This window comes from Antedon bifida, chromosome 10 (genome assembly GCF_963402885.1).
Source record: "Antedon bifida chromosome 10, ecAntBifi1.1, whole genome shotgun sequence".
In the NCBI taxonomy this organism is placed as follows: domain Eukaryota; kingdom Metazoa; phylum Echinodermata; class Crinoidea; order Comatulida; family Antedonidae; genus Antedon; species Antedon bifida.
In genome coordinates this window covers 1,047,369-1,063,082 of record NC_136235.1, presented here as the reverse complement: position 1 = coordinate 1,063,082, position 15,714 = coordinate 1,047,369, and the positions used below count along the sequence as shown (strand labels likewise).

The following is a 15,714-nucleotide window of genomic DNA, read 5'->3' as shown; positions in this document are numbered from 1 at the left end:
AAAAGGTTAATGAAGCCATTTCCAAATATAACATCTTGATGAGATAATGATACGCGCGTACATTGTAATTACGTCACGTCATTAGACTACATTGTTAATTAAAATGAGCATTGTAACGTTTCTATGACGTTTCTAAGAAATAAAAATGAATACATTATGTTTATTTTTACTTAAATTTATGCTAGAATTATACTAAATGAGAGTAACCATCTAAAAATATCGAATAGAAGCCGCCGCCTCGTTCTACAGTAAGAGGTGATGTTTTAACGAGCGAACTGGATTGCATTTTACGATGTTAACTTAATAAGCGTAATCTATATTCTACATCAATTGCAAATGTTTTGATACGGAACGTGCTTATGGTCCTTTTCTGTTCAGTCACATTTAAAAAATACTAAATGAGCAGTAAAAACTCCATCAAACACAAAAACATTGTGGCGTAATAAACATATCCCTGGGGATGATAGTCATTCTAAACCATTAGGCTGTTCTGAGAATTGAAACTACAGTAAAATGGGCGAGTAGATCTATGATTGGTTGTTGAACGTCGCGCAACGTACACTCACAGTACACACAGTACGTAAAATAATGATGGGCCAATCATGGGCGAGATCTATGATTGGTTGAACGTCGCGACGTGCACGCACGGTACGTAAATAATGATGGGTCAATCATGAGCGAGATCTATGATTGAGAGAACGTCGTGCGACGTGTGCACACACAGTCTAGTACGTAACATAATGTAAACCAATCATGGGTTAGATGTATGATGAGAAAACGTCGCGCGACGTGCACGCACAGTACGTAAAATAATGTATACCAATTGGGCGAGATCTACGATTGGTTGAACGTCGCGCGACGTGCACGCACAGTACGTAAAATAATGTAAATATAATGTATACCAATAACGTAATAACAACTAAATAACTAAACTAAATCTTACATTAAACACTTTCATTTTAAGGCACTTTATATAGACATATTTAAATCAATAAAAGTATATTACAGTACACTATGCCTGTTTATTGTGTATGAGACAAATAGCTTACCTTCTGTGACGACATGTGAAGTAAACGAATATATATTTTATCCATTCTTATTCTTCTAATTACAGAGTTATCAGATAACACCAAGTTTGACCAGACTTGCTATCCCAAAATGCACTGCTGCCCCTGAATGGTCAACTGTGGTCCGCCGCTGTTGTAACACGCGCGTGACATGATGTAATTAAATGGAAAAATATACTAAATTTACACGTTTATTCGAAGGAGACAAACGGACAACACATCAACAACACGTCAACACGTAATGTAACTCATCAATCTATAGAACTGGAAAAAAACCTGCTTTCCGTGACAAGTCAATTCTCATGGCGTGTAAACTTACGGTTATAATAATAAACACATAACACACATGAGGAAAATACATAAATAAGTCTATAAATAAATTACATTATTAATTTCATTTTACATGAATTAAATTATTAAAAACCGACTCATTTTTATTAAGCAAGGCATTGTCATCATTGATAAACAATTAAACATATGTTCAATCATGACTCCATCTTTCTTTTTAAGTAAGAGTGTTTAATTGTAACAAACTGCAATGTTAGTCCCACTACTCGATTAAAATGTATTGTTTGTTTATTAGTTCCTCCACTCAATGCTGTTTTCATCATCTGATAAATATTGGTTCCCATTGGACGAATCGCAAAGACGTAAGCCCAACGTAAATTGATTGACCAATCCCGATTGATTATTATCCAAACTACTACGCTTGTCATTGGTCAGTTCGTTTGCGTTGCACTTACGTCCTTGCCTTGCATCCTAGTGGGGACAGCTAGCCGAATAAAAGAACAGAGATTTACATTTATGAGGCTAATTGCTTATCATAATGTAGGCCTAATTATGGCCTAATAATAGTGGATGGATGAATTGAAATATTGTATTTATACTGGGCGACCTCTTCAGTCAAAGGCTGGTCTCCAAAGCCTGATCAGTGGCTATACAGTGATATACTATTACACCGGGGTAACCCCCTACTCGTCTCGAAAGATGTACTACTAGGTTCTTTAATAGAGTATAGATATAAACTGGCAAGCTTACCTATTTTTTGTCAAACCTTTGAAATCTCGTCATTGGCATAAACTGAACAAGCACAGCTATGAAAATACATTTTTATAATGTCCATGCACGACGGAAGTGCTTCAGGTAGTTAGAAATATGAAGAAAAAAAATAGATTTTCTATTATAGCGATCGCCACAAGGGAAGAAGCAATCCGTAATTTCATCTTTATTATAAGAGAACATCTGCCTAATTGGACGGCTTATTATTCTGATCGTAAACTGTATCGATTCTCTAGTATTTTGTTTAATTAGTTTGTAATTCTAATCATTAAAGCAATAATCATATAAAAAATCTTTTACAATAATGTAAAAATGGTCACCCTCAAATCAACTAATGCATTTAAGACACGACGGAAGATTACATCCTCATTTCCTATTTAAACGTATTATTTAATTTTTTTGGAATTTTGGAAAATAATTGGTACCTGGTAGACTTCCCCCAAGCCTGTATTCATTGTCTTTTTTTATTTATTTGATTTTATTTCGATTTTTGTCTGAAATCCAAGCTCAAGTATACGTATGAAACGCCATATGTGCCAAAGTATTTATCTTTTTACTAAGACAAAACTCCGTCTGGAACCGAGACTGGTACCTGGATTCAATTAACCTATTTCTTTTCAATGAGATGCGCTTAATTCATTTAGTGGGATGATGGGGTTGTCATAAGGAAGGCATGATAACAACCAATCGGTTTGTAAGAACACCTTGTGGATTCAACACATCACACTTGACATTTCCCTATCAATACTATCCCAGACATATCTGTATACAATTCGTTACGTTAAACCAGAAATAGATAAGTACGTGTGTACAAATATTTAAAAACCAGATGAAAACATTTTTTGAAGACTATCCCAAATTAATAAAAAACTATTAATATTGTGTAATATTTTATTTCAAATTAAAAAATCTATTTCTATAAATAATACATAATGCGATTATTATAATTGTCAATATAATTGGAATACTTGATTAAATATTGTATAGCAGGACCTAACGCACAGTTGATGCGTACATATAACGCACAATTCATGCGTACATATAACGCACAGTTGATGCGTACATATAACACACAGTCCATGCGTACATATAACGAACAGTCCATGCGTACATATAACGCACAGTCCATGCGTACATATAACGCACAGTTCATGCGTACATATAACGCACAGTTCATGCGTACATAACGCACAGTTCATGCGTACATATAACGCACAGTCCATGCATACAACATATAACGCACAGTTCATGCGTACATATAACGCTAAGTTCATGCGTACATATAACGCACAGTTCATGTACGCACAGTTCATGCGTACATATAACGCACAGTTCATGCGTACATATAACGCACAGTCCATATAAAACAAATTTACAAACATACAATTTATAAGTCAATAGGAAATTAGCACAAAAATCATCTAAAATAATATCTCAATTATAGTGCATCGATAAGACAGTAAACTATTAACAAGAACAATATGAGAAATATGAATGCATTTCAAAGTCAGATAAAACCCGTCGTTGATTACGTCACAAGGTCACAAAAGGTCACGAAAGGAAATATACAGCTTAATGAGTGTAGATTTCAATGAAAAACTCAAAGTAGGTTGCTAAAAGCAATATCAGTATTACAATATCAAAGTGGTAATCACAAAAAAATGAAATCTGTCTTAAGATTGTTTTTATAACCGAATGATAATCGTAAATGTGCTTTCTTTAAAACTCACATGGTCTTAATCTTGTTATAATGCTAAAATAAACAACTGTGTTATCTTCAGTAAAAATAACAAAGGTTAACATGAATTAAGATGTTGATATTGTTGGCAGAACATTTATAAATTGAGATTTCAAATGATGGAGAATTCCAATCATCTTGTTTACATTGTGAACTAACAATTAATTTCTTAATTACCAGTTAGGAATTTTAAAAAATTGTTTTAAATAGATAAAATATAAATACTGTGCCAGTATAAAAATGCAAAAGATGTATATAACCGTTTTCTTATATTAATAAACAACAAAAAATTACATATTTTTTACAATTATGTTACAGTTAACATGATGAAATTAGTACGTCACTCTAGTTAAAGGTAATAAATTAAGCTACAAAATGAAGATGAGTATAATGTGTACATTAACCTGGTTTACAACATTTAAACTCATTCATCAATTGAAATTATAACATGAATGATGTCATACAGTATGTAATGCAAGATACATTCAAAATAATGTACACACATTTTGTATCTTAAAAGTGTACATCTTAATACACTGTATATATTCAAATCCGAGATGCATTCAAAATAATACATTTTGTATCTTAAAAAGTGTACATGTTAATACATTGTATATGTCCGAAATCTGATGATATATTTATGCTAAAGGCAAGTTCCAGTCAAAACATTTCTATTTTTCATATTTTACAACTGAAATCAAACAGCAAAGTACATATCTATGTTAATGTTTTAAAATTTGGGAAAACACATACAAATTGAGTGAGGGGATATTTGATTGGTCTATTTGTCTACACACAAAACGCTTATGAAAAACTATGTACACGATATTATATAATGAATACACGATATTTTAAAACAAAAAGGGCCACTAATCAACGTTAAAGTACACTACAGTAGACTTGTACACCAAGTATAATACGATTGGTTACGATCTAAAACAAAGCCTCCTTTATAATTATTAAAAAATCACTAATGTAAACTAATGTAAAAAAACTGTATAAAAAAGAAACTGATAAAAATAAATACATTTGTTATGGCACGGTGGTCTCATAAATACAAACAACATAATAACTTTAAATGTTTATATTAATTCTGATTAATATAATAAAAATAGTTTGTTTCTGAGGTGATTTTTCCATGATTTTCTATCATATTTACAGTTACACAAAAATTAAAATTCACACATTATTTTTTACCACAAATTTAAATGGTATATATGTGAATTTATTATTAACTTAATAGTAATACAAATAAATATACAGGTAGATCACATTGGCAGCTTATTCATTAATACAGTAATTACATATGTAACAAAAATTGAAAGATAATATATATAATAACACCTTATTTGGTATACAATAAGAGACTCATAAATGGAAATAATGCACTTCTTCTCAATGTTTACTTAATTAAAATGTCCAAACTCAGAAAGACAATACAATACAGGAGATAACTTTATCTAAAGGTTATGTTCCTGATAAAAAATTAGGAAAATTTGATTTTATTTTGGAAAATCTGGAGACTTGTGAGTATTCTGAGGGTCTATCTTTTGTCAAACTAGTTTGATAGTGTAGACAGGGATAGCACACCACACACAGCCACTTTAGCTTTTAACTTATTCAATATTTACTCTAGTCTTAGAGGAGAATATAATAACCTTTTCAATTTAATATTAATTACTGTTATTAGAATACATACATATTTTTTACCACAAAAATAGAGTTGTTAAACAAAGTACACTAGCGTTCTTCAATACAGGTGGGTTTGAGCAATATTATAATATTAGCAGCTTTTCTGGGTAGAAATCTTTAAATTAAAACTGGCGGAATGAGTATGCTAATTATACAGCATTTATGACGTTTATGGCCAGTTAAATGTACGTCCAACTATTTCATAAAATTTCTCATTATACGGCTGATAAAACTTCTGCAGTTTCTCAATGACAGTTTGATCAATATCAGGATGTTTTCGTCCTTTGCTATTTGATAAACATTTAGAAGTCTCATCTTCTTTTTTCATACAATAAAATCCTTTTGTTTTGTTAAGGTATAAATTTTGATCCGAAATAAAATCATGTAAACCAAGAAACCGTTCGACATGTTTTAACTCGGGTAACGGATTTGAAATAAGCGCATCACCGTCTACGACGAGAATCTGGTTACCGCTAAAATATTGATTCCAACGCTGGATATATTTTGAGTACATACTTATGCGAACTGCTTTGTAAGATGTGTTTATTTCACCATTTTGGATGACAAGATCTTCAAATCGCTCATGCGTTAAGCCTTGTTCGGTTTTGATTTCATGGATTTGCGTGTAGTCGGATATAACACGCAAAACTGGATCTCGAACAATTACAATTAATTTCATTGAAGCATTCATCTGATGGATTCTACCAGGGGCTTCCTCTGTGATGAAGTATGCGGGACTCTTTTCAATGGTTACCTGATGTGGGTATGAGTACGGCATTTTACGACGATACCACTCGAGTCCTTGACGATAGTTTTCCTCCTTATCAAAGTAGTGAACTTCTCTTCCACATTTCGCGACGTCAGGATGTATTGCAATCAGTTCTAGCAACGCACGAGTGCCACCTTTACGCACACCAATTATAATGGCTTGAGGAAGCCGTCTTTTCATTCCTTTTTGATGACTATCTTCCAATCTGTTTGGTTGTTTCATTCGGTTGGCAGCTATAAACCTGTTTCGTTGCTGCTCTGGTTTCAGATAACAGATTACATGTTTTAAAGATACATCTTGGCCAAACATGAGCAAAGTAATCAGAATTGAACCACAGATGGTTAAAATTAGAAAAACAAATTTCTTTTTGCTATTGAATAATTGGAATCCATAAGAGGCCTTATTAACATGTTCCTTCATGATGCCAAAGATTCAACCTATGTAAGTGTAAACAAAAACACAAATTGGTATTTCTAAATATTAAAATATTATTAGGCCTAGGCCCTAGTTATTACAGTAATACAACCCCCAGCCAGGAGAAGTGTCATTTAGACATGCCGAGAGATTGGCCTCCTCCCAGCCAGGCGGCCAGATCAAAGCCAGCGGTCTATAATAATAAGAGTAGGCTAGCTAGGCCTAATAAAAGGCTAGCCTACTAGCGTTTAATATAAATAATTGTGGATGGCATGTTCAAACAAAAGTAGCACAGGCGTGTTGTAGGAATACCTACCACTATAATAATATTTCTATTAGCCCATTAATTAACATAAACAACCATCAAAATTATAATTTCTTCTGCTCTCTCCCATCTGTCACCAAAAAGTTTCTACTTCCTAGCGCCCTCTCCCTTCTTTTTCTCCTTGACCCTTTTCTTTTTTTTTATACGATGTTAATGTCATACTAAAAGTATATATTAAAAAGATATCTCAATATCCTGAATTAATAGAAAGACATACATACTAAAAATAATATCTAATAAATCAAGTTTTTAATTAATTTTGTTACGTACTTAATTCAGAGAATGAAGAGAATAATTATTTCCAAATCGGTCAAAGGTTATAGAAAGACGCCCTCTTTTTGGAAATCTCTTCATACTATTTGGTTTGCGTGCATGTGAGTTGCTAGTTAAAATCATTAAAAATCACACTAAAGATGTATCATTTATAAATATAAACAATATGAAATATAAGTTGAATAATGTGGTATTTATTTGTAATGTTTATTTTATTTGTTTATGTTTTTTATCTATAGCGAGGACGTCCGCTAAATTAACAATATGTCTGATGCGGAAGGGTAAGTGGTGTACATGTTATGTACCGTGTTGATTGAGGAATCGTGGACGGGTTCGACCCAGTACGTTTGTCCCTGCCCACTTTTAGATTGAACCAGGATGTTTAAACTAAACCGTCAATAATGTATTATTTATTTAGCAAAATTACTAGTATTATCCAATTAAAAAAAATGAATGTTGCCAACTTACTTAACCACCTATCACTATCAAATCCTATTTAGAAAATACACAAGAGAATATATATATATATTATATAGGCCTAGGCTATCTATTTGAATATGTTATCATAATTGAATTTATATAGGAGATACAGTACCGTAACAAAGCCTTATTGTGATTGCATTGGTCCTTACACACACAACCATAAAAATCTAAGATCAAAAATATCTCCCCCACCCCACCTCTCCCAATATTTCTGATTAATTAATTTGTTAACATTTATAGAGATGACGCTCCCGTAGCTGCCCCAGTAGCAGCTGCTGGTGGCCCCATGGATGTAAACACCGCTCTGCAAGAAGTATTAAAGACCGCCCTCATTCACGATGGTCTAGCCAGAGGCCTGCACGAAGCTGCCAAGGCACTTGACAAGTAAGTCTGTCTTGCTGTAGATTCTGAAAACATTCTTCAGTTTGACCAGGGGCCAACCAATCGTTAATTTCTATCGCTGAACAAAAAACAAATAAACACAATTTCTGAATGTTTTTGTATCAAAAAGGCTTTTTTACTGATGATTTTGAGTGTTCTTAGCTTAAATATTTTAACAAGAAATTTTAACAAGTTCTGTGTTGTGTTGTATGTGAAATCCTATGATGAATGGCACAAGCTCCCTCATCTTATGAACAGTGCTGAGTCTTGCCCATATCTCTCCAAACCATGTCTGAGGATTTCACTGCAAAGACATTGTATGCTTGGTTCATACATACAAACATCTTACAACAACAACAAATTGTTCCCTTAGTAAACATGGCACTATGTTTTGTGATTTTGGAACAAGTCTGAATAACATAATATATTGATATAACATTGGTAAATGCACATATATTTCTAATGAGGTACAAAGATAAATTGGTTTGTGAAAGCGTGACTCTCTAAGAAATCTGTAATGCTTTAAATTTGTGTTCTACATGTAAATCTGGTATCAGTGATTACTGTCATCAGGACATACTTTTTCTTTCTTAATATTATATGAGTTGTATGATTACATTTCATTGACTATATTAACTTTATATTAACTTGACATTAAGTATCCCGGACAATTGAAAACCAAGAAAGACATGAAACAACTTAAAGAACTAGCCAATGAAAGATCAGACTGGAAGAAACTAGTAAAAGAGATTTACGGAGCAGCCCAAGCGGAAATGTCGGCAGACTTTTCAGCGGAAAGGCAGTAATAATAATAATAATATATTAACTTTAAACTGGGTTTATTTTTGTAGGCGGCAAGCTCATCTTTGTGTGTTAGCTAGCAACTGCGACGAACCACAATACAAAAAACTTGTAGAAGCACTTTGTGCAGAGCATAGCATTGACCTTCTGAAGGTGATAACATTTGTTTTCTATACTATGATATTGTATATGGAATGAATACAAATTTAGTTTGTGATGTTCCTAAAAATTATGATGTTTTGCAATCGTTTCACTAGCAAATGGAATGGTAAAGTTGAAAACATGATTTAGAAATATGAAATTGTTATCCTATGATGAATGGCACAAGCTCCCTCATCTTATGATCAGTGCTGAGTCTTGCCCATATCTCTCCAAACCATGTCTGAGGATATATATATATATATTTTGATGTATGAAAACCGATTTGTATACCAAATACAATTGTAGTTGAACGTGTGTAATGTTTTGTGACTTGCAGGTTGACGACAACAAGATGCTTGGTGAGTGGGCTGGTTTGTGCAAGATTGATCGTGAGGGCAAAGCAAGAAAAGTCGTTGCTTGTAGTTGTGTTGTTGTCAAGGTACTCTCATTGCTTCATTTCTTACTATAAATACCCAGCTTTTAAATTGTCAGTTTTAACAATCGGACACGTGTGTACTGGCCTGTAATATCCGGTAATCAAGACTGGGAGGAGGAAATTTGGGATTTTTATACTTTAGGAAATAGTTTGTTATGGGTGAAATGAATTTACTGAATTAGCAACAGGAGTAGTAATATTATAATTCCTTTAGTGTAAATTCCATAGAAATGCATTCATTTGTTATTTTATTTTGAAATCCTGTGATGAATGGCACAAGCTCCCTCATCTTATGATCAGTGCTGAGTCTTGCCCATATCTCTCCAAACCGTGTCTGAGGATTTCACTGCAAATACATTACACATTTTACACAAGTTAATTTCACATCAAATCTAATCTTGTCATCAATCTTACATTTTCTTGCAGGACATTGGCAAAGAAACCCCAGCCATGGATGTCCTAACCGAGCACTTCAAGAGTCAACACTAAATCATCTAACAGCCGGATTGCAATTTACAAGTTGTAAAATGTAATTTAATAAATATTTCTTGTAGATCTGTGAATTGTCTCTTTGATTTTTATTTATCTTTGGTGTTAGTAGCTGTATGTTGATGGTTACCCATAATGCATTCACACAGAGCAGATAAATGATAACATGCAAAATAATGTTGTAGTCGAAGGGAAACACGCTTATCTTTTATCTAAGTGAATACAGTACCACTTAAGGAAATCCGTAATACTTATACTGTTTTCCACTACTGTACAGTATATGAATTTAGTAGCAATTTATCCAATCAGGGACCTATAATTATAGGTTCATGATCCAATGTTTTTGCAGAACAGAAAAGTGCGCCACAGCTTTTCCATTACAATAGCGAATAGCTGCAATTTTTATCGCATGTCTGCTAAGCTGTTTCAGTCGCATGAGTGCGCATGAATGCAAGCTTTGGTTGTGAAACTATTGATCTCTCTTACAAGAATTTGTCACTGAAAGGGGGTTGGAAGACGGATGTATAAATGAATAAGTTGATTGAATGTAAATGGGGAAATAACCTGCAACCTACTGGGCTGAATTGTGCACAACTTTCTACTGCTCTAAGGGTCCCTTTATTTTGAATAGTGCAACCAAACGGAGCCTGTTCATCTTTCCACGACAGGATGGACCAGCACACCAGGGTAACCCCCTACTTTTCTGAAAGTGCACACAAGCCAGATGTATACACAGGACCTCCAGTTTTAAGTCCTTATCCGAGACTTGTTCTACCACCAGAACAATGGTCGAGGAATGACTTGAACATGTGCCAATTGTATAGCTATGGTTGCAGATACTTTTTTTAACAGGAAAAATAATCACCTGGAAGTGGTTGGTGAATATGGCATCCGTGTTCCAAAGTTAATACTCTGTACAGTATTGTAACATGAGTTTCCTCAAACATGATAGAGTAAGGCTCTACACAATCAAATTGTATGTGCCCATATGGACATGATATCATATCGCTACCATATTTGGCCACATCACACTTTTAGCTGACATTGGTTGAGGAAGTGCTATTCAAGACAAACCAATAAACACAACTAGTGTACAACAACCTATCTGCCACTTCATTTTATTACTATTAATATAAAATGGTTAACAAATTTTCATTTTTATCTATTTCATGATCAAATTATTTCTTTGCAAAAATATTTTAAAACAATTAACTAAAAATAGTTTAAAAGAACGATTATTTTATTTACTAATTATACAGTATTTAGTTTTAATTCACCCCTGCACCAATTCTAATGACCATCATACACGGTTTTGTACTTAGTACAATGTTATTTAAATGAATTGATTCCAAATTTCAGGTCGTTTAATCTATAAAAAAACTAATAGAAATAACAAATTCATTAATTTACACAATTTTTTACAGTCAATCCATAAAGTAATTGCTTTCTTATTAATATATACAACAATAAAGTATATTTTAAATAATTAAACAAATATTAAGAGTAGGATTAAAATACTTTATCTAGTACTATACTAGTAATGACAGTTAAAAGCTGTCATTTGTGGCATTTCTATTTTTCATTTTTATTTATTATAGTGTCACTTTATATACAAAAAATTCACCAACTTATTTGAAAGTAAAGACTATATTTGATTCGTTTTATACTCTCGCTATAGGTATTACAAATACAAACTGATTTGAATTGAAAGAGTCCACTAAAATGTGCAAAACAGAAAAATAATACGATACTGTACTTATTAAATTTGAGTCTATCCTCTAATTCATAAACCTCTATTTTAACTACACTACTGTAAAATCATAAAATGATTATCTACAGCAAAATAACTTAAATTTAATTAACAAACGAATTGCATTCTATGTATTGGAATGATTTTATTTACTTATCGAGAATCTGTTTATTTTCAATGAAATATAATTTTTGCTAACCATCAGCAATTCAAGACTAAATACTAGGTTTGTTTTAAAAAATTAAAATGGATGAGAAAATAAAAATACTGATAGCTTAAAGTAGTACAAATTACGCAAAATTGAAAAGAAAGGGGGAGAGCAGTGCAATTTTGACTGCAGTCACTGGATCCCACCTTGAAACAGGCTGACAACCCTCAATGTTAAACCACTAAGCCTAAGCGGTGCAGTTATTAAATTTAAACTTTTGCGTTATTTTCCCTATACAGAAGTCAAAGGCCAATTACAGTTTATCCATGTAAGCTAGGCATGATAATTATGGTGCTAACATAGAAACATTGTCATTTCTAATCTATTGAATCGAAGTCAACACTAGTAGAATTTAATTTGGGAAGTGTTACTGAAATGGAATGGTTGATTGGTTGGTCAGGGAATGTGCTCCATTTCCTACCCATTACATGATTTAGCATTGATATCTCTTTCTCCGTCCAGGCTTTTCTTTCTTCTTTCTTCTTCTCTTTCTTCTTCTTCGTATCTGAAGCTGCCGTGTCTTTCTCCGCTGCCTCCTGTCTGGCTCTAATGACGTCTGCCAGCCTACCGCTTGATATCAAGTCTGTTACATCAAACAATGTCTCCATAACATCTTCTTTAGAACCACCTAGTATTTCATGAGGGGCGTCTTTTTTTAGAAGCTCCATAAACTCTTCAAAGTTTCTAAATGTTTTAGGTGTCTTCAAATTTTGCCGGATCTGACTTTCAATTTGATCTTTGACAGACGTACTAGACTCTTTCGTTTTCTTAGACTCGTTTGCTTTCTCAGAACTTGTTGCTTTTGGAGATTCCGATGCTTTCTGAGACTCTTTCTTAGACTGTTCCTCGAAATGTTTTCTATTTATACGAATTTCTGCTATCTTGCGTGGTTCACCGTTTGCCATTGCCGTCATCGGTTCGATGGTTAATTGATTAGAATGCAAGAGGTCGTCTACAACGTCGGTAAATTTCCTCGTCGTTTGCGATTGAATCAGGTCAGTCATGCGTGTTGCAAATGTTTTATTTTCGAGATCTCTTTGCATCTTTTCAACTTCTTCCTTTGACAAAAAATCATTGCTGTTGCCGGTCAGTTCTGTACCTAGGTTTTCGTAGTAATTCTGTTCAACATCTGGTGGGGGGTACAAAGGTAAACCTTTCTGCACCTTTGACTTGTACAGTAGGCTTTTCTCATATGGATAACGAACTAACATCTCTCCTGTCGTTTTTTTATAGTAATCAAATCCATATTCTACACTTTTAATTCTATGGTTTTTATGGCCGTCACATTCCTCACAGATCACAAGCTTGCATGTATAACAAAACCCACTTAAGGCGAGATTGTGTTCAACACAATCGGGCTCTTTACCTGTGACTTCTTCTTTGTATTTAGTTACTGTACTGACGCTGTGGTTTTCTCTGCCTTTTACTTTATGACACACCATTAAACACAATTCGCACAGATACACGTCACACTTGTAACAGAATACATCAGGCTTCAAGCTACAAATTTTACAGAGTGAATCATCAATCTGTTTGCCTGCAATTGCCACACATATGGTGTGATAACTAAAACTATTCTTAGGCAAAAGAGAAAGATCTCTACCACCTGGAGATGTAAACTGCTGCATACAAAGTGGACACACCATACCATACTCTCTGACAAACCCATACAAGCAATGCAAACAAAAAATGTGAAGACACGGCAGGGTTGTTGGTCTATGCAGGCATTTAAAACAAATGCGACAGATGATGTACGTTTCGTCGACACCAGTGAGTTCCTTCATAGAACATTCGATCACTTGTCCAGAAAGTCTATCTTTGCCCATATGGAATTTATCAGGCACCTGTAAAAAATGAACAACTTTATCAAAAACAATTTATTAAATGCAAATTTGTATTTGAATGCAGTGCATTTGTATATGAATTCGGTGAATAAACTGCATTTTATTGCTATTTTCATTTCATTATTTTATGAGTTAAACATGTGATTTTTGGTTAACTTACTTTGTATTTGAAGACATCCTCAGGTATTACTGACTCCTGGTTCGGATTTATCATAAGTATTTGAAGACCCGACATGCCTGTAATGGTTTCTGTTGGAAATTGTAACAAACATACATGTTACTGTTAATTTTTTTTCTTTAGATTAGTTAGGGGCCTATTCACTAGGGCGTAGAATAAAAATAATGGTCCTAGATGGTTGTAAAATTTACCCTCTAAATAATCCACCCAGCAGATAGTTTGTTCTCCTTATGACTAGGCCTACTAGCTACCAGAGCCTAGCTAGCTAGGCTAGCCAGGCCCCCACCTTTCTGTCCGTCACTCTACATACGCGCGCTTGAATTGAATGTTTTGATGCAAAGTGGGAAGGAAAAAATCACTCACCTCCAGGAAGTTAGGCCTGCAACGTTTTATAAAAGTGTTGTTTTTGGAACTACAGCCTAGACTAAAGGGTTAATGTTAGATTTCAGGTCCATCTAACTGTATAATTGGTGGTAAATTCCGAAATCTATTCATGGCCAACATTCAAGGAAGGACGGTCTCTTATTCCCAAAATAGCAACAAACATATGAAACGTCGAATAGGAAGCTTAGACCTAGGCACGTGATTTAACATTTATTATGAAGTTTAACATTATTTTCACTGTTTATTGAATAGCAAATTAATATTCACAATGCTAGGACTTAATTCAATAGTATATTTATCATTAATGTTAATATAACCTGACTGTATTGAATACATACGAAAAATGTGAAAAGTAGCGTGCCATATTATTTGAATACTTAAAAAAACAAAACAGAGGGCGCTAGACACCTTTTTACAAAAAAGCCGACCATAGTTTTCAGCCCAACTTTTTTTTCTTTATTCGATATCATAAATTTTATGTTTACCGCCCTCAATTTTGAAAAATAATTTTCTGAAGTTACAAAGGTGCCACAAAATAATAATAGTATTTTATGTTTTCATGCTTTTTTCTGTGTTATTCTATGAATAAAGTTGATTATTTACAGATTAATCATCATTCAATCGCATTAGTCTGCCCTTTCAGAAATGAAGTCTCATGGGCAATTTTATTTTTCTTGAAAGAAAATGACAACCCCGCCACCCGACCCCAATCCTTTCAGATTAATATTAAACAATGTTTTATTTTAAATTCAGATAACAGTCGTCCAAATGATGTAGACCAAAAACTAAGGGTCGTCGTCAGTCGTGAAAGAAGAATATTCCACCGAACCGAAGTGGACTCAGTAACAGTATCCTGCTCAAAATTAGTGTCAACAAACTTTTCCGAGAATTATGCCGGATTTAAATACGAGGAGCAGAAAAAAATATGTAAAAAACGATAAAATTAAAGAATTATTAAATGCTTGTAGTTTTCAAATACTGTACAGTGCCTACTAACATTTTAAGTGTTTTAGTTAGCAACTATAATTCATGGCCTATCTAAAGCTCTGTCTACACTGTAAAAGTTTGACAAAAAAAGTGTGATGTGCCCAAATATGGTAGTGATATGCCCAAATATGGTAGTGATATGACATCATCATGTCCATATAATGGGCACATCACATTTTTGATGACCCATAAAGTTTGATAGTGTAGACAGAGCTTTAGTCAACCACAGTAATTTCTTAATATTAAAATCAGCCTGAAGATCATAAGTCATTTGATCTAAATACCGTACCTATAC

The 15,714-nt window shown here is 33.5% G+C and overlaps 3 protein-coding genes across 3 annotated transcripts; 1 reads left to right on the top strand and 2 right to left on the bottom strand.

The window, feature by feature from the left end:
* Positions 1-2,999: 2,999 nt before the first annotated feature.
* Positions 3,000-7,153, bottom strand: LOC144854139 (heparan sulfate glucosamine 3-O-sulfotransferase 5-like). Its single transcript, XM_078712030.1, has 2 exons — positions 7,056-7,153; positions 3,000-6,762 (listed from the first exon to the last, which is right to left on the bottom strand). The coding sequence occupies exon 2, from the start codon at positions 6,743-6,745 to the stop codon at positions 5,726-5,728; it is 1,020 nt and encodes a 339-aa protein (XP_078568156.1). The 5' UTR covers positions 6,746-6,762; positions 7,056-7,153; the 3' UTR covers positions 3,000-5,725.
* Positions 7,154-7,355: 202 nt separating this feature from the next.
* Positions 7,356-10,142, top strand: LOC144853686 (small ribosomal subunit protein eS12-like). Its single transcript, XM_078711453.1, has 6 exons — positions 7,356-7,438; positions 7,577-7,618; positions 8,061-8,204; positions 9,053-9,155; positions 9,481-9,582; positions 10,006-10,142. Exons 2-6 carry the CDS (start codon positions 7,602-7,604, stop codon positions 10,066-10,068), a joined length of 429 nt encoding a protein of 142 aa, XP_078567579.1. The 5' UTR covers positions 7,356-7,438; positions 7,577-7,601; the 3' UTR covers positions 10,069-10,142.
* A 1,027-nt stretch (positions 10,143-11,169) lies between these two features.
* Positions 11,170-14,499, bottom strand: LOC144854167 (uncharacterized). Its single transcript, XM_078712062.1, has 3 exons — positions 14,412-14,499; positions 14,031-14,119; positions 11,170-13,870 (listed from the first exon to the last, which is right to left on the bottom strand). Exons 2-3 carry the CDS (start codon positions 14,103-14,105, stop codon positions 12,344-12,346), a joined length of 1,602 nt encoding a protein of 533 aa, XP_078568188.1. The 5' UTR covers positions 14,106-14,119; positions 14,412-14,499; the 3' UTR covers positions 11,170-12,343.
* Positions 14,500-15,714: the final 1,215 nt, after the last annotated feature.

What these genes read in the sequence shown, in the direction of transcription:
- LOC144854167 (XM_078712062.1), bottom strand. Translation starts at nt 14,105, where the DNA reads ATGTCGGGTCTTCAAATACTTATGATAAATCCGAACCAGGAGTCAGTA. An exon ending in AGGATGTCTTCAAATACAAA is followed by an intron (nt 13,871 to 14,030) that starts GTAAGTTAACCA and finishes CATTTTTTACAG; the next exon opens with GTGCCTGATAAATTCCATAT.
- LOC144853686 (XM_078711453.1), top strand. An exon ending in GCTGCCAAGGCACTTGACAA is followed by an intron (nt 8,205 to 9,052) that starts GTAAGTCTGTCT and finishes TTATTTTTGTAG; the next exon opens with GCGGCAAGCTCATCTTTGTG. An exon ending in ATAGCATTGACCTTCTGAAG is followed by an intron (nt 9,156 to 9,480) that starts GTGATAACATTT and finishes TGTGACTTGCAG; the next exon opens with GTTGACGACAACAAGATGCT.
- LOC144854139 (XM_078712030.1), bottom strand. Translation starts at nt 6,745, where the DNA reads ATGAAGGAACATGTTAATAAGGCCTCTTATGGATTCCAATTATTCAAT.